The sequence below is a fragment of the Cyclopterus lumpus genome, chromosome 6, assembly GCF_009769545.1.
Source record: "Cyclopterus lumpus isolate fCycLum1 chromosome 6, fCycLum1.pri, whole genome shotgun sequence".
Lineage (NCBI taxonomy): Eukaryota > Metazoa > Chordata > Actinopteri > Perciformes > Cyclopteridae > Cyclopterus > Cyclopterus lumpus.
In genome coordinates this window covers 21,839,604-21,857,373 of record NC_046971.1, presented here as the reverse complement: position 1 = coordinate 21,857,373, position 17,770 = coordinate 21,839,604, and the positions used below count along the sequence as shown (strand labels likewise).

General features: G+C 43.1%; 1 protein-coding gene across 1 annotated transcript in view; it reads right to left on the bottom strand.

Annotated features, from left to right (window-relative positions):
• The window catches only part of hydin (HYDIN axonemal central pair apparatus protein), a 70,243-nt gene that overhangs the window by 32,415 nt on the left and 20,058 nt on the right, over window positions 1–17,770 (bottom strand). Inside the window, exons 10-27 of the mRNA XM_034534667.1 lie at window positions 17,048–17,166; window positions 16,211–16,434; window positions 16,016–16,083; window positions 15,645–15,886; window positions 14,898–14,998; window positions 13,552–13,687; window positions 12,060–12,224; window positions 11,775–11,927; window positions 8,357–8,595; window positions 7,949–8,246; window positions 7,703–7,846; window positions 7,417–7,560; window positions 6,709–6,801; window positions 5,569–5,789; window positions 2,477–2,612; window positions 1,497–1,505; window positions 1,174–1,383; window positions 60–248 (exon numbers count right to left, since the gene is read on the bottom strand). Coding sequence (XP_034390558.1) covers window positions 60–248; window positions 1,174–1,383; window positions 1,497–1,505; window positions 2,477–2,612; window positions 5,569–5,789; window positions 6,709–6,801; window positions 7,417–7,560; window positions 7,703–7,846; window positions 7,949–8,246; window positions 8,357–8,595; window positions 11,775–11,927; window positions 12,060–12,224; window positions 13,552–13,687; window positions 14,898–14,998; window positions 15,645–15,886; window positions 16,016–16,083; window positions 16,211–16,434; window positions 17,048–17,166 — 2,891 coding nt within the window. The remainder of the gene's footprint in view (window positions 1–59; window positions 249–1,173; window positions 1,384–1,496; window positions 1,506–2,476; window positions 2,613–5,568; window positions 5,790–6,708; window positions 6,802–7,416; window positions 7,561–7,702; window positions 7,847–7,948; window positions 8,247–8,356; window positions 8,596–11,774; window positions 11,928–12,059; window positions 12,225–13,551; window positions 13,688–14,897; window positions 14,999–15,644; window positions 15,887–16,015; window positions 16,084–16,210; window positions 16,435–17,047; window positions 17,167–17,770) is intronic.

Sequence of the window (17,770 nt, the reverse complement as noted above, 5' to 3'; positions counted from 1 at the left end):
TAAAAAAACAACTGAACTAAACTCCTCCCACATCTGAAAGAGTCCCAAGATGACCGCACCATAGCAGGGATGACCATGGGCTGGCCTGGGACGACTTCCTGTCCTTTCTCATTTTGCTCCTCTTCCAGGGCCTTCGTCTCTCCACCTTCCTCCTCATCCTCTTTTTGAGGCTGTAGGATGCTAAATTTAAAGCCCATCTTGCCAGTATTCCTCAGGGTCACCTCAGCTTCCCATTCGTGATCAAACAGCTGGAAAAGAAAAAGAGGGGAGATAAAACACTGCATTGCTAACTGTCAGTGCCTTTATTTGCATTGGAGATAATGTGAATCAGTTTAGTGGCAAACAGAACGTGTTGGTGAAACCACTCCACCTGGTGTCTCTTTGGTGGACTGGGTGCTCTGTAACGATGATACAGTACAGTAATGGTTTCTAGAAAAGAGCATGCATGTTGTTGGCCTCCATTTAAACCTCTTGGTTTATGATAATAACTGTCAATAAAACATACTAATAAAGTATACAGCATTACTGTATGAGTTGTTACTGTGATATGAGCATAATGGAACTTTTGGGTGTAAAAATTGAGCGTTAGGAGGGGACAGAAAGAGATGGAGAAAAACAAGAAAGGTGTGACAAATGACTTTTGAAGTTGGTAACTTGTGCATGCAGACAGGGGGTTGTTTCAGGACTTCCTGACTAATATTGATATTGAGCCAGGAAAGCAAACACTGGGTGTAAGAGAGAGAGAGAGTGTGTGTGTGAGAGAGAGAGAGAGAGAGAGAGAGAGAGAGAGAGAGAAGAAAAGAGAAAGAATAGTGCTGAAGAGACAGGAAGGTCAGAGAAATGTTCTGCTGAATCGCTCATTTCAACTAAATCAGAAATCAATACACCCTTGTTTTGAATATCAATGATAACTGGTCCGGATGGCTTGCATACTTAAAGAGGTGCAAAAGACCCAAGTGTGAAAAACTAGGCAGTGACATTCAAAGTTAATTTGATTCCCTCTCACCAGTTTTTGTAGTGGATAAAAACAAAAAACAACAACCTTTGATTCCACCCTAAACGGTATATATTATGTTTTTATATAATATGTATCCTAAGGACATCTACTGAAAAAGCCTGCTGGGTTAAAGATCTGAGAAGATTAATCTGGGTCAAGGGGCTCTGTTTACATACCTGCAGACCAAAATCAATATGCGTAGAGTCAAGGCTGTAGCTGACTACCGATGCTTCTCCTCTGAGTTGGATCTCGTACGCCGGCCCCTCCTCCACGCGGCACTGTGCGACCACCTCTCTGCGGACATTTTCATGGCCGTAGAAAGAGAAAATGACCTGCTGCTGCTTCCCAGGTTGCAGATGACCGTGTATCGGCAGGATATCAAACACCTAGAGCCACAAAAAGAGAACAGTATAAGTAACAAGATGAATTCCCCCTATTATTTACTGATTCTGCTGTAATTGTAGGCTCATATTAAAGGGATAATTGGGCATTTTGAGACATGCGTTTCCTCTTCCCTGCTCTTGTTAGTACTCCACACACACACACACACACACACACACACACACACACACACACACACACACACACACACACACACACATACACACCTACCATCAAATCCTCTACCTGCAGTACATCCTCTCTACCTCTTCATTCACTACTCGCCAGATTGTGGTTCACCACCACGTTATTCATGCTGCAGGCCTGACTGCAAGAAACTCCCTGAGTGATTTTGCTTCCTCGTGTTTTCGATGTTATTCTCTCGGTGCTCCTGGATGTCCACCCGCCTGCCAGCCTTCCTGCTCGTCTGTCTGCCTCAGCCATACTCCAGCACCAGCACCATTACCCCGGCTGCTGAATGCCTGCCATCAGCATCCTCATCCTGATCCCCTTTGCAATACAAACTCCTTCTTACCAACACTACTTTGGAGCGTGTCCTGCTTTTGGGTCCCACTCATAGCAAGAGAACAAATATATGTTGAATTATTCCTTTTGGCTCTGGTATTTCAGAACATTTCTCATTTAGAGTATGCACTAGTGGTGTGTGCTATTGAGTTGAGTGCAAACACATTTACTCCACTAATCAATGACTTAATTGTTCCATACTAAATGCCTTTGTTTATTTGTTGTTGGTCCGACAATAATGTCATTTTTTACAATCTATAGACCGTTTAAACTTAGTTGCATTTCTAGGCAACACCTTAGCTCCATGTTTACTTCCTGCCAGCTAATGTCATCCACAAACTGGGCCACATTTGTGACATTTACGTTTATGACTGTGAAATGGTCTATGGGATCTCCACAATGAGGTTTATAATGCCAAAATGTGTTTGTACATATATTCTTCCTCCACAGCATTGCAGCAAACAGACAGAATGACTTGCCCACTAGCTGCAGGCGCTCTCCATCCCCTGCCAAACTTGAAATATGTTGTTTACATGTGAGCATTACCTCTTCCACACTCACAGGGCCCTCTGCGCTGCTCGGTTCATCTGCACCTAGCGCGGGGCTGAAAGGAGCTGAAAAGGCTGAAGAAGGCATTCTAGAGGACCTCCACCCTTCTTCTTCGGTCTCATTTGTTGGTTCCCGCTCTGCCTCCAGCATCTTTGTCTCTCTACGAGGGCAAGAGGATAATAAAACATTTATTTTCGCCCACGATGTGATAAATGAAACATTAGGGAAATCAATGGCAAGAGGTAATAATGAGAAGAGACGTGAAAAGAGGCAAGTGAAAGCCTCAAGATGTCCATGAGGTCGCAGGGGAACACATGTATTACAACAACAGCAAGTTATATAAGCATCCATTGTATATCCAATATATTGTTAACATATATTGTGAAAAGTGGAGAAGAACAATCTTTAGCACCCACACCCCAAAGAACTCCGACTCTCATTTTCTCTCTCTGGGCTACTCTCCCCTTCCCTGTGGGATCAGACTGGGTGCATCCATCAAGTTAATTAAACAGAGTGTTCTATAATTAAGAGGAATTTTAATAGGCAAGCAGCAGGAAACAGGTCAGGATAGATTGCAGTGAAGTGCTGAATAAACATGGAAGAGAATGAAAGAGATTTAGTGAGTGAAGCCATCTCAAAGCTGGGCTGCACAAGTTCTATATTAAATCAACAAACACCGGCCACGTCATTGCCATAGTGTGTGTGTGTGTATTTATTTTTGTGTGTGTCTGTGTTTGAGCTTCAGAGCGTGCATACATGTAAGGCAGCATTAAAGTCTGCACACACATTTGTTAGTTAGTTCCCAAGAATGCTATAGCCCTGGTGTCAGCTTTTAATGAGGAGGGTAGTACAGCAGCCAGCAGGGGGCACTGTTGTATGTTCAGTCTGTGATGAATGCTGTGACAGGTTGGCCTTAGGGAGACCACAGACTAGTTCGTCCAGCAGATCTTGGAGCAAACGAACACTATAGGTCAATGCCTTAAAAAATAGGGTGCAATTTGGGTGGATACATGTTTGTAAAAAACCACAAAAAAAACATTCATGGGAAAAATATATATATATATTTTTTTTTTTTGGGAAGAGTTTAAACCTACTGGTGCGGACAGAGGAGCAGATGGTGAGACAGCAGATGATGACTTTGCAAGAGTGCGGCTCAAGACAGAAATAGCCCACTTTGACATTCTCATATCTGTCTCTCTCTCCTCCTCCATCCATTCTTTACTTCATGTTTGGGTGTGACTGTGTTTGACCGTTTCCCTGTCTTCAGTCTCACCAATAATCTCCACAGCAAAGACGACTGAACCACAAACATCTCACTTCCTGCAGACTGCTGGACAAAAAGGAGTGACGGGGAAAGGATCTTGATGCTGAGAAAATTCTAAATGGCTATTGGGATTACAGTCAGTGTGCGTGTGTGTGTGTGTGTGTGTGTGTATGCGTGAGATACAGTGATAGAGAGCGAGAGAGCGACAGAGGGGGGAGAGAGAGGATCTCGCAGATATACATTATTTCAAATAAACTGCAAATGTTCATGCATTTTAATCAAACAGCTGTGCACAGATGTTACCGTTGGTTTCATCACTTTTACGGTTTCCTGTTAACAACTACAAACGCACCAGCAAGGTTGTCCAGTTTCACTCTTTCAGTCAGTTTCTTTCAAGACATGTGTCATTTAGTCCGTGCAAGAGGAGTTACCTGCCTTATTCCCAGTGGTGCAGAGTAACTGAGTACATTTAATGTCCAGATCAGACGGTTGCGTGTTTCAACTTGTGTCACGGGCCGAGGTGGTGCTGTGTTTACAACATGAAGCTATCGGTTTCTTTGTGTATTTCAGTTACAGTCTTCTTTGATTTATTATTTATTCTTTACTATTGGTTGCAGTCTAAGAAGATTGCACTTCCTGTGTGCAATGACGGTAAAGTTGTACGTAGCCTCTGTGACCTTAAACACAACAAAACATATCACTATTATAACTACACTAAATATGCTTTTCAGAAAAACTGATTCAATAATGTCTCCATTCTTGGACCATGATGCTTACATTACAAAGCAAGAACAGGAAACCCAAGGCTGGTTCTGTCTGTCGTCCTGCTTGAAATAAACCAGGTTTAAAAGACTGAACGCGTGACCATGGAAAGTTGCTCAAGAACCTTCATCTCACCATTGCATTCGTCCACCGAGGCTTAAACTCAACTTCCTCTACCTGTGAGTGATGACTGTCACTCTGTTGTCCAGTGATCAACAGTGGAAATATTGAGTCCTAAAGACTGAGAAGTGTATTATTATTATTATTGCATTGCCTTCATCTATTAGTGGGATAGGTGGATAGAAAAGAGTTTGCTCTATTGAAACTCCCCTCTCCAAAGGCTGCGGTGTAATTACTGATAGGGATGTAATTAGCTGAACATGGCCAGATAGCGCAGGTTTTGTGAGGGAGAAAGAGAGACTCTGGAGAGCGAGTGTGTGCATGCAGAGTGAGGTCTCCATTTAATTAGCAGGCCGGCCTATGAGACAGATTGTTAGGAGAGGTCACAATCCAAGACGGAGAGGTGAGGAAAGAGAAGAGAAGGATGATAAGGATTTGGTAGCGAGCAGAAGCACAGGCAGTAGAGGCAGGGGAGCGGGAGGAGAGGAAAAAAATAAAGTCAAGATAAAAAGGTAATGTAAAAGCCTGAGATGAGGGGAGCAAAAAGGAGGAGTAACAATAGATGAGGGGGGGGACAGTGGAGGGTGGTCAATCTTGTAGCGCTCTTGTAGTTGGTTCAAGGCCATGGACAGACAGACTGCTATTGTATTCACAGTGCATTTCAAGGGAGGGGAGCAAGGAGCAGAGGCTTGAGAGAGGCACAATGTCACGTTAAGTACACAATCAGTAGATCTGTCTTCCCCAGAGAATTTATAATGGATTTGACTTTCAATTCAGAGGGTTACATGTATAGCTACTGTACTAACTCATCCCAATGGACAGTTTCAATATATGTACTGCTCTTGTCCCTGAAATCTTGTCCATTCATCTTGTCCATTCAGGATACTAAGTCAAAGTAACATTAAAAAGACACATGGCACGAATGTTAACTGATATAACCGTGTGTGTACCCTCTCAGTGTTGAACATACCGGATGGCACCGTGCTCCTGGTCACCCAGAAAGACCCAGTGGTAGGACACCGGCAGCAGGGAGCAGTTGGTGATCGAGATTGCTTGACGAGTGCCCGTGCAGTTGAGCACGCAGCCAAAGTCCACCGCGGTGGTGGAGAGGTGGAGGTTGGGGAAGTGGACCTCAGCGTGCAGCTCCACCGTGTCTTGCTGTGGGTGTCCCTGGTAGTGGATCTCAAGGACCTGGCAAAACAATATGTCAAAGAAGGAGATGTATTTGTCAAAAATATTTGATATGACAGGTAAATATGTCAAAAGTGGAATTGCAGTGGTGGAAGAAGTATTCCGATCCTTTACATCAGTAAAAGCACTTTTTACATTTTACGGATGTTTACGGTAGTGCTAATTTTAACTCCCTTATACACTGTTGGGTAGTTTAATCTACAGCAATGAGGTACTTTTTATAAGAAATTCATACGTTTGAAATTTTGCTGTCCTGTGAGAAGCTCGCAAAATGTCAACTTTACATGAGAAAAATTATTTCAACATTGCCACGATGCATTTTACAGAGATGTCAAGCGTTGTTGTGGTTTTTTTTATAGTTTATTAAGGCTAAGAAGTAGAAACATTTTCTCAACCGTTTAATAAACATCAAATTCAAATCACCAAATTTGGAGAGGCGTGGTTTTCACTGGTCAGAAAGAGAATGAAAAGCTGTAATCTGAAAAGAAACTGAAAAGTTGAGTGAAAAGTAGAATACTTGAGGTCATGGAGTAGAAGTATACAACTGCATGAAAGGGAAATACTCAAGTAAAGTGTTGTGGAAAGTACTTTTTAGTAACAAGTGAATGTACTTTGCACCACTTGTGACCTCTTTAATGAACAGTACTACTCATGACCCCTTATCAAAAGGTATTGGCCTCAGATTATTTCATTTGGAGGTGAACATACCCAGTTTTTGAAAGAGAAAAGCTACATTTAGAGAAATAAACTTAATGTTGTGTATATTATCCTTAAATGCTCTTGAGAACCCAACGGGGGTCCTAAAGCTCAAGTTGAAAACTACTGCCATCTGTGCTAAAATATGCTGTGTGATGAAGGTCACAATATGGCCCAGATAAAAAAGCAAAGCATTACGTAAGGAATTTTACAAGAATGTTACCTCATCCACGACTCGTGACACCCGATCCTGACAGTAAGTTGGATTGAAGCACACCCACAACTCAGCCTGCCTCCCGCCACCTAAAACAACGGACTGGGAACAGGCATACTGTCGTTAAAATATGAAACATAAAAGGTTTTGAAGGAAACACGCTTGCTTTGCAATAGTTAGGATTACAGACTTTTCTTATCGTTTGAGAACCTGGTCTTCCATGCTTGATGGAAAATTATTACATTTAGTTTTTTTTTCTGTAATAATAATAATAATGTATCCTTTATTTATCCCTGTGGGGAAATTCTTCTCTGCATTTGACCCATCCTTAGTTCTTAAGGAGCAGTGGGCTGCAGTGAAGCACCCGTGGAGCAACTGGGGGTTCAGTGTCTTGCTCAAGGACACTTCAACTTGCAATATGGGGGAGAGTGGGGATCGAACCGGCTACCTTTATACTATATATGTATAGGAGGACTCCCAAAGCATAGGTTCACAACCCTTTTAAGACCCTTTAGCACAGCTTAATGGAACATGTATTGTTATCCTGCCATGGGACCCAGGCTTATAAAAATATCCCGCTCCTCGTGAGCTTCATTCAGGAACCTGCCACGGTCTTGAAAAACATTTTAATGTGGATTCTTAATCCCATATTATCTTAATCTCCTCTTGGAATATGAAATGAATAAAAAAAGTTAACCAAAAGCAAGAGCTGTGTACCTTAGTGGTAGCTGGGCTCTGGGCTCCCGAGGCCTCACACAGGGAGAACGGCTCTGCAAGAGAGAGCTCCACGGACAGAGAGAGAGACAACACATTCTCCAAGATGAGCTTCTCATATATGGGCTTTAGACTCTTTCCTGGGACCTGTAAGACATACAGTATATATATATATATAGAAATATCGATACATTACAGTCATTTATATAGATACATTACAGATCTAATTACTAATATAATAATATAGTTTTGAATAAAGGTATCCCGGAGAGATGACCTTTTGACCAACCTTCTCCAGGTAGAATTTCAGCTGCCTGGAGGAAATGCTGAGCATGGGAGCCACAAAGCGACAGGTAACATCTACAGACATGATGAGCTTGCTACAGCCCTGGCCACCTACAAAGCCCTGGCACACCAGGCGCTCCTGTACAAACTAGGTGGAGAAAAGAACACGTTAACTGTACATGTACAGTGTGCTTATGAAATTCAGAGCTTGGGTTTGTTCCCTTTTGGGCCTGCAAGCCAACTGTCTCACCTTGGGGGAGTCCGACGATCCCGTCAGCACCATGTCAACGGAGCCGCCTGGGGTGAGCTCCACGCGAGAAGGCCTGAGGTTGAACACCGGCTTCTCCTCGCTGGAGGAGAGCTTAGCCCCACGGCTCGAGATACCCTTCTTACTGGAAGCAGAGATGGGGGGCAGGACGGATCGGCCGGATAAGCCGCACGCTTTTCGGGTTTTTGCTGAGGGCAGGAAGCCGGCAGACCGCCAGTACATCCGGTACGTTCGCTTACCCTGGTTTGTCAGCTTGAAGTGGTACTGACATAACAAATGGCTTATGGGACATACAGAAGACAGCAAATGAGGTCAGTGCTACATTTTCAGTTGTAAATCAGCACGTAGTTTGTTATTGAGTCAATTTGCGCGTGTCCTCTTTCGTTCTACCTTAAGTATGTGCCTAGGTCAAGGTTGGGAGCGAAAGGTCTGTCACTGACAATTGTGGAGCCCGTGCCTGTGGCAGACAGAAGCACAGTGTGCACTTGGCCGTGCTGGATGGTCACTTCCAGCTTGACCTGGAAGTGAAGTGTGTCTTTCAGGTGTGCCACTATTCTCAGCTCCAGCTGGCTTTCGGGTGGCACTTCCCCCTCACATGGCTCAACTCGCCCAAAGGACCTTCCATGGCTCTGAGAAAACAGAAAAACACAAACATAATCACAGTCCCTCCACGGCCTGACCGCGGTGGAGCTGAAGCAGCACCGTCTGCTCCGACAGGATGTGAGGGACGAAGATGTCTCTCTCGGGGAGCGGCAGTTTCTTCTAACTGTGCTGCACGCGCCATCGAGGCCTAGGCAATGCACGGCCGTGGAAAGATAGATGTGCATTCACGTAGCTACATAATTGCATCAATATCTCTGTGTAGCATTAGATCCTAGAGGCTCCCTGCCTGACATAAGTGGGACGAAATATCTCCCTACTATGATTACGAAAATGCGTAGAGTTGTATAGATGGAGTGTGTTCAAATATGTTTTTAAATACATAAAAGCCTTAACACGTGGATAGTTTAAAAATGTAATTTGTCTCACGTCTATACTCTCTTTGATATGAGCATGAAATAGGTAATGCTGCAAACTCAATACTCTATTGTATTTCCCAGCTCTGCTGATTGTTCAATTGTATTCATGAGTAAAGTCCAGCATAAAAAGATAACAGATGTAAATCTAATGCTCATCTCCAGTCCTTCAATAAAGCAACTCTGATGATGAACGGCTGGAACATAAACCTTTAATTGGGACGTTGAGAAGGAGCTTCCCAAAGACGTAGTGAAGCTCGGCCACTTTTCAATGCCGACAGGACAACACGGCAAATAGTTCATCGGTGGAGGAGAATATCTTCAGTCAAATATAGCAATCGACTTTACTGTATTCAGTGTTGCCTGAAGCAGAGACTGTACTAAACATAATATTGGACGAATGAAATATGAAGCTTCCGTCTGACGTCTCCGTTCAAAGCTACTTCCTTAGAGAAAAGCCCTGCAGACAAAAAAAGAAGACGCAGGCAACACTTGACCAGAAAGTGACTTTAGGAGTCATAGATCACTTTCTCAGCATTGGTGCGATCGGGTAAGGGAGCCGATGAAAGCGAACTCGGTGTGGGTCGATACAAGGGTGATCACAGTGGAGGGTGGGCAGAGTCAGAAGAGGAGAAAGAGCAGGGAGGTTGGACTCCCCGGAGAGAGGAGCAAGATGACTGGAATCTCAATAATCACATCAAACCTGCTGCGTCCCACAGCTTGATTAGCATCGATTGCTTTTGAATGCGGCACAAGTCAGGAGGGCGTAGGATCCGGATCGGTGCGGCGTGCTGTACAGCGGTCGAGAAGAGCACACAGTAAACCCTGCATTGGTGTTGAAGTGACTACTGCAGACGACTCTCCTGACAAACTTTATACAGCGCGACAAAATCAATACAATGTAACTGGAATATCACGCGGCTCATGTTTATGGCTGCCAGCCCAAAAACAGACTAACAATAACATCGGAATTTTCCAACCGATCCCTTTTTAGCACAGAGTGCAGACAATGGCGTACAGTATTTATTGTCCATATCATGTGTATACGTCACGCAGTTTCTATTTCGAGCTGTGTATCTATCTATTTGTATCAACAGAAAAGACAGTAGAGAAAACTCTGTTTCCATTAGAGGTAAAGGGTTTCCTATGCTATGCTAGGCTTGAAAACTGTTCTTCACGTTGCACACTGGCTGTCAAGATATCTTTGACACTGTACGTTAAAGGTTGTTTTTTTCCCCTCTTATCTGCCGCGAAGTGCTTTGAAAACTGACAAGACCACATAGAATAATCAATAAGAGGTTGGATAAGGGATGGAGTCGTGGTTCATTTTTCACGGATGGTCACTTCGAGCGAGATGTAATGTAATTCAAGGAGAATCTGCATCGATTCATTCTTGAGAGGGCGGGGGTGTGGGTGGGGTTGGGGTGGGGGGGGACTCCTTTCCTCAACACTGCCTCAGAGGAGAAGACAGGGTCACATAACTGCAGGAAGTATTGAGTCATAACTCCAGTCGCAAGTTTGTTCCCGGTGGATACCCAGTGATGAGGCGAGTGAAACACTGGTTATGATGAACTGTAGATCTCAGGTCGCGGTAAAGTTTAATTTACACAGAGTGAGCACTATTTACATTATTGAACATAAATTATTTAATCTTAAAGGGAAAATTCATGAACTTTTATGTGGATGTCCAATCTGTGCTGAGAGTAATTGTAATCCATTGAAACAATAGATTTCATCAGTATATATTGAAGGAGAAAGCGGAGTTCTCCTGCTGGTGGAGCTGAGCCGACAGCATCTACTTGTACCAGGATGAATTGCACGCAAGTTGCCGACATCCGGAGGGTCCCTGCCATCCATTTCCTCTTGCACAGCCAATGCCAACTTCGGCATCTATATTACCCACATCCACTTCGTCACTGGAACATCAAATGACGGCGATGGATGCAGGAAGAACAACAACAAAAAGTCTCATATCTACATAGGGGGCGGGTCCTTGTCACGGAGGCTACAGTGTTGCACCGCCATGTTTCTACAGTAGCCCAAAACGGACAAACCATACACTGGTTCTATGCGGGTCATTTGTGTTTTTTTATGATACTTGAAGGCCACCGTATAGTTCTCCAGACGCGCTTGTGAAACTGCAAAAACGTGAGCCGCAGAGTGCAACACCTTGGTACCTCCAAGTGTAAGACACCTTCATAGTGTTCTCTGGTGCTAATCGAGGAATGAGCAGAGGGGTTATCAGTTGGATGCAGTCTGCAGGCTGCTAGATTACACCAAATCTGACACACTGTATCAAATTACTATTTTGTGCATAAAGTGACAAACTCCAGAAACAACAAGACAGTACAAGATGAGCGACGTTAAATCAGCCTCCGAGATCATTCATGGTCATCCTGAACTGATAAAATGTCACCATCTGGCTGGTTCATGAGCGTAGGTAAAATCACTTATTCTCCTGGGAGACCAATACATTTGAACTGGCAAGTAATTATTTCAAGAGCTAACCAAGTATTGAAGCTATTAACTCGTTAATTACATATCAAATTAGAAAACCAATTAGTCACAAGAGCAGGGGAAGACAGATAGAAGGTTTGCACAAGGGATCTGCCCACTGAATGGGTCAGTGGCTCGACGGGTATGCATTCAATCCATTAAATCCACAGCTAAAACCATTTAATTACTGTAACATCCTACCCCTGGATCTACGTACAGTTATCTTGATTATCTCTATTTGAATGTGTTTTATCGTGTTTTATACGTTTTGTGTGTCTGTGTTGCTGTGTTTGTACCATGCGAGCAGTGAAGTGGGCCGGAATAGGAGACTGGTTTGACAGGGTCAGGGCTCTGGTAACGTCCGTCAGAACGGGGATTGTGCCAAAGTCTATCTGTGTGCTCTGAACAAGAACTACAGGTCCCTGCCCAATACATGACAAGACCACCTCCTGGAACACAACAGAAACCAAACAGAGGCAGATTAGAGAAACAGAATTAACTAAGCAATTTCCAGAAAAGACTCACAATTACACCCACATAGTATTCAACGCACTACCAAACACACACAGACTTCAACAGACCAGGGGGGGCTGGACGCTGCCGAACACAGCAATGCGGAGAGCGGGCTGCTGCCTTCCGACGGCCTTAGCCAGCAGAAACACGGGAAGCTCTTCTGAACTGTGAGGAGGAATCAATCCTCTTGGTGTGGAAGTGCCAAAAAGCAGTGGCGGACTCTCCTCGTACTCCTGATGAAGGTGACACAGACAGAAATGACTTTTTTAATGCAAGCATATACTCAACCTCTATTGTATCGATAGATAGAAAGCAAAGGTCCTGGAAATATGGTAGAACATATGGTCCTGGAAGTCATTTATTTGTCACTCACCTTGTCACAGTTAGCAGACAGAAATTTAATTTTCATAGCTAAATCAGGATCTGATTATTTAGACTCTAAATATATTCTAGAGAAAGTCTCAATGACCCATGATAGTGACATTACATTGCATGTATTAATGCAGCAGTTCATAAAAATGTTAAGAAATGCGTTCACTCGCTTTCTCACCGAGTTAGATGAGAAGATGGATACCACTCTCATGCCTGAATGTTAAATATGAGGCTGGAGCCGGGAGACGGTTAGCTTAGTTTACCACTCCAGGAAGTCACTGCTTTCAGTCAAGAAATAGTCCGGCACATAAACTCATGAAAAAAACACTTTTTATGTCCTGATAATGGATGGTTTCGCAATTTTTTAAATCTCCGCCAGGTGAAAGCCAGAGAGGAGATAATGTGTTAGGTTGTGGGTTGTGTGCGTGTGTGCGTGTGTGTGTGTGTGTGTGTGTGTGTGTGTGTGTGTATGCGTGTATCTGTCTGGACCCATCAGTCTAATATATTTGTGGCACATTAATGAATGCTCAAGGACCTCTTGTGGCTGTGGAGATTTCCAATTTTTTTAAATAATATTTTTTGGACTGTTTTACACTGTAATGATCGGCTGACTCCTCTTTGCGCTATAACCGGTCGGCATAGGGACCCCGAGTGATCAACACCCGCTTCGGTAGCAAAAGGCCCAATCCTTACCAAGTCTGCCACAGGGCAACATGTGGCCGTCGTCGCGGACAGAAAACATTTTGAACATCGAGCATCTGACTTCAAGGTAGCTGCGAGGGACCACTGAGGGACATTCAGCTCTTCTTTGTTTGTGGGGGGGGGGGGGGGGGGGGGGGGGGAGAGGGAGACACACCTGCACTCTGAGTGCACTTTCATAGTCTGAGTCAGTCTCACAACAATATTGCGGTGTGCATTGGAAGACTGAAGATTCATCTTGCCTTATAATTATGCCTCCTGTTCAGACCCCCTTCCGCCATTGTAAGTGATTGAAGTCAAAACCTAAGAAACGGCTTCAACATTCTGGCTGTTCTGTTTTTGTTTTTTTTCACCCCTAAATAGTTTTGTATTGAACCTCAGTCTTAAATATGAATGTGTCAGCAGGACAGGTTTTGTATTTGTTCAGTTCACTGTTTTATGAGTACCCTGACACACAAATAAATAATGTATTACAAAGATCTACTGAACCTGGTCAAGCATGCCGTAGCAGGCGGGTAGAGCGCTGGTGTTGGAGAGCCGCACTGGTAGTTCATAGGGGCGATCGAGGAAACACCTTCGAAAGTCCAACACTGGAGTCTCCACCACAATATTAGGAACAACGCACCTATTAACAGAGAGAAATACGCAGAGAGAGGATAGGTGAAGGAACAATCTGCGGCTTATTTATGATTCACAACCGTAATTGCATTATTGGAAGAAAAGGGTATTCAACCGCCTCATTAGGAAAAAGAGGCCTGTCCGTTGAGATCTCTCTGAAGTCTCTCACAATACAAGCAATTGCATTACATTATGCCAAAACTGCAGTCGTTAATTAGAACAGATTCATAAATGTACAATTACGGTGATTGCTGTGAGGAAATCAGATTACCATTGCCCTATTCTGAGTGATGGTGCAGGTGACATTCAAATGTATTATTATGCAAAGGAGGCTGTGAATATTGAACACATACGCCACTGATTTGTCGACACCTGTATGGAGGTTCAATGCACCACATTCACAGCTTGTCAAAGCATCAGTGACAGCCAGAAGCACAGCAGAGGTTACTGCCAGGAAAGAAAGGCACTTTGCTTTCAGGGAAAGGATTGCAGGAGAATTTGGAAAAAGAAAGATGGACCTCTGCTGTCAATGGCATAGCGAAACTCGTTTTAGAAGAGCAGATGATATTCCATCTTACTAGGAGGGAACGGTGATTCATTTTCATTCATTCAGACATTTTTTATGGAGTATCTTTTCAAAATGGATCAGATCAAACGGTGTTGTGGCAGAAGAGAAAGAAATGTAAAGGACAACTGACCCAATAATCTGTTTATCTGTCCTGACTTTCGTGGTTGCCTATAAGCTATGGATACTATTTGCTACACCAGTGTTCCCCAAACTTGTTTTTTGGACCTAATTTAAAAAAGAAAAAGGCACATTATTGCAGCCCAATTCACAATGGGCCTCATCTTTAAATGAAAAGCAAAATTGGGTATAAATGAACATTGACCGTGACCTTTTTTACTGCCATTTCCATAACACCTTGTTAGCCATTGCAAAAAGACTTGATAATCAAAACTTAAATTTATAAATGTCTTCTTGAAAATATATACATGTTAAATACTTTCTAAAGGAGACCCAATAAATACATCTCATTATTTTAATGTTCTCTTATCAGTAAAACTAACAGTACGTTAGCCTTTTATATCAGATCCAAAGTTATGAGTAGGCTACAATTATAGAAGCAATTTAAGCAATTTAAGCATTTTGCTGCGACCATAAAACTTAAACGGATGTATGAGTATGTCTGTGTGCACATCATGTTAATGTCTCTGACCTGGCATTGATAGGCAGAGTCATGATCTCCTCTCCGACACCTTCAACATCCACCACCAGCGCCAGCTTGTATCTCTTGACTGTGTTGGAGCACAGCGCCACCTGTATACATAATGCACGTGTTTATAGTATAAGATCATACAGTGAGCAGTTTTTTGCGATAGAATGTGTGACAAATGCTTAGCTGGACAACGTAATCCTCTCAAGACCTTTTAAGAAAGTTAGTTTAATGACAAATAGAAAACAAGAATATAGAATTCAAATTTCACCCATGAACGGCGCAATTTGACACTTTGGGAAGATCGATACCACTCACGTGTCTGTCTATATGTACTAAATATGTACTAAATATGAAGCCAGGAGATTAATCTCTTAGCTTCCAGAAACCGCTAGCCTGGCTCGGCCAAAAGTACCAAAATCCACCTACTAGCACCTCAAAAGCTCACTAATAACATGTCATATCTCATTTGTTTAATCCATGCAAAATATGTCAAACAAAAAAGTGTGGTTTTTATGGGAGATTATGTAAACGTTGAACTGTTGCGTATGATCTTCTTCTGATCACTTTATTCAGTCAACTATTGTGCTTAGTTGTGCAACTACTGCTTAGTATGCAAGGCAGAGGATAACATCACAATGGCCTAGCAGACAAAAACATACTGTGCACACCTGTCATTCATGTATGCTGCTAGGATAGCCAAATACATGAATTACTTTAAATTGGTTCTCCTTCCATTCGTTAATTTACCTTAATGGTGACATCTGCCAAGGCCCGCACAGAGCCCACAGCAGGTGTGATGGTGAACTCCACAGGCCGTGCGTGAAGGTCTCCAGCAGCACTGCCTCCCCAATTGTTCCTGGACACCTCGGACACCTGTATGGCACTAGTTATGCTGGGAGACCCCAACCCGTCTCCCGGGACACGCAGGGCAAAGGTCATTGGCACATAAGAGGAGTTGATGAGGGTACAAATCAATGTCAGTGGGAAACCTGCGCAGAGAGACAGATAACAAAGATGCAACACATGGGAACAGAGGAAGTGGAGGGACGTTTTTTCTGAATGTTGGGATTCTCTGGAGTATAATATATCTCATGTAGAAATTTAAAAGATTAACTCACCAAAGGCCACATCTCCAAAATTGAGCTCCGAAACATTGAAGTGGAATGTGGGAACAATGACACAACCCCTGAAAAAACAGAAGACAAAAACACGAGTCATGAGAAACCTTGGTTGTGACACGACTTTTAAGGCTGAGTAATTACATTTGTTCGGATAAATCTGAATGTGCTGGCACAATGACTCAGTAACTTCACCTGAAAGTCACAATAAGTGGTTGCGGCCGTCCTGTGACAGTTAGCAGCAAGTCCTCGGAGAAAGTTCCCAAGACGCGACTGTGGAAGGTGACTTTCACAATCTCGAAGGCCCCAGAGGGAACAACACCTTCCTCTGGACTGAAGGAGAAACAGCGGCCGAAAGTGGTGTCAGGGCTCGTCAGCCTGAAAGGGGCATCAATCAGCCCTTTGTTTTGAAACTGCACCTGGACACAAAGAAGGATCCACTGATTCAACACTTGAGTGTTATGGAAATTAACCAAAAGTAAACCAGGAAATTTATGATAATTCTGATTTTTTTTCATAGTAGTTTTTTACTTGTATGAGCCCCACCATCAATAATCAAGTAATAAGTATGTGCTGCATTTATGTTTTTTGACACCACTTGAGTTCAGTTTTAATAGAAAAATAACAGTGCTGTGAGAGCTTAATTGTACTTTATTACAGCACTCACATGTTAATGAGCTGGAAATTGTATTAACTGTTCATGTGGTTTGTTCATAGTTACAACTCTTCTACTCGGCTACTGACAAAAACAAAAACATGTTGACAAAGACTGTATAATACAGGCATTCACCCTCTGTATAGTTGACGTGGCTTGGCCTTAACAATTCAGTTTTTTTCTGTTAGTTAAGATTTCTCAAAGGTTATTTTTGTCAGATTCTTTTTGCTTGAACTAAATGAAGAGACGCAGTAAAAAGGCAGCGAGTATGCCACACGGCAGCCTTGTGATGTACGACATACATCCAGCTCATCACATCACGAGCGTGTCCTTTTCTGAGGGGAAACAACTGTTCACTTTGGCTCAACCTTTCTTACTTCATAAAAGTCTTTGTCACCAATGACTACGTTCTGCATGTTGATCAGGTCATAGTTGAGCTGGAGATTAGGGCCTATGCCCTCTGCCTTTATTGCGAGGGGTAACCGAGCTTCACGGCCTAATTGGAGACACAGACGGGGAGAGATTCACAACAAAGTTATAGACAGAGAAACCAAAAATATATAGATATTGGAATTTTATTGAGGTCACTGGGAGAGTTTGTTTAAAGTGCTAAATCAGAAGTACAAAAATACAAAAATTAATACTTTGCTGCAGTTTCTTTCTAACTTATGAAAGGTCATTCGAGTTCTATCCTGCTGTTCTGCTGAATAAGCTTCTGAAGCTTCTTGCAAACTGAGGGATCACGGCTCGGCTGTCATTTACCTAGGCTGGTCAGGTCGTCAACTGCCTCAGAAAACATGGAAATTCATGTAAATCTGGCCTTCGGCTCAGAAGACACACGTGACGGCCATATGCAAAGTATCCAAACAACCTTTTCAACCTGGGTTGAGATGCATATATTGAGGCCTCATGACTTCATTGTCTCATATGAAAATGAGATGAAGTAGCAATCAGTCATCCAGCGGGTTACAGCATTTAGGCTGATTTAGGGGTTCATTTGTGGTGCTTCAGCCCAGTTTGATTGTGGGTGTCACACACTGAAGGAGAAGGCAACCTAAAAAGAGATCTAGCTGTTCTCTGACAATAACCCCAGCAGACAA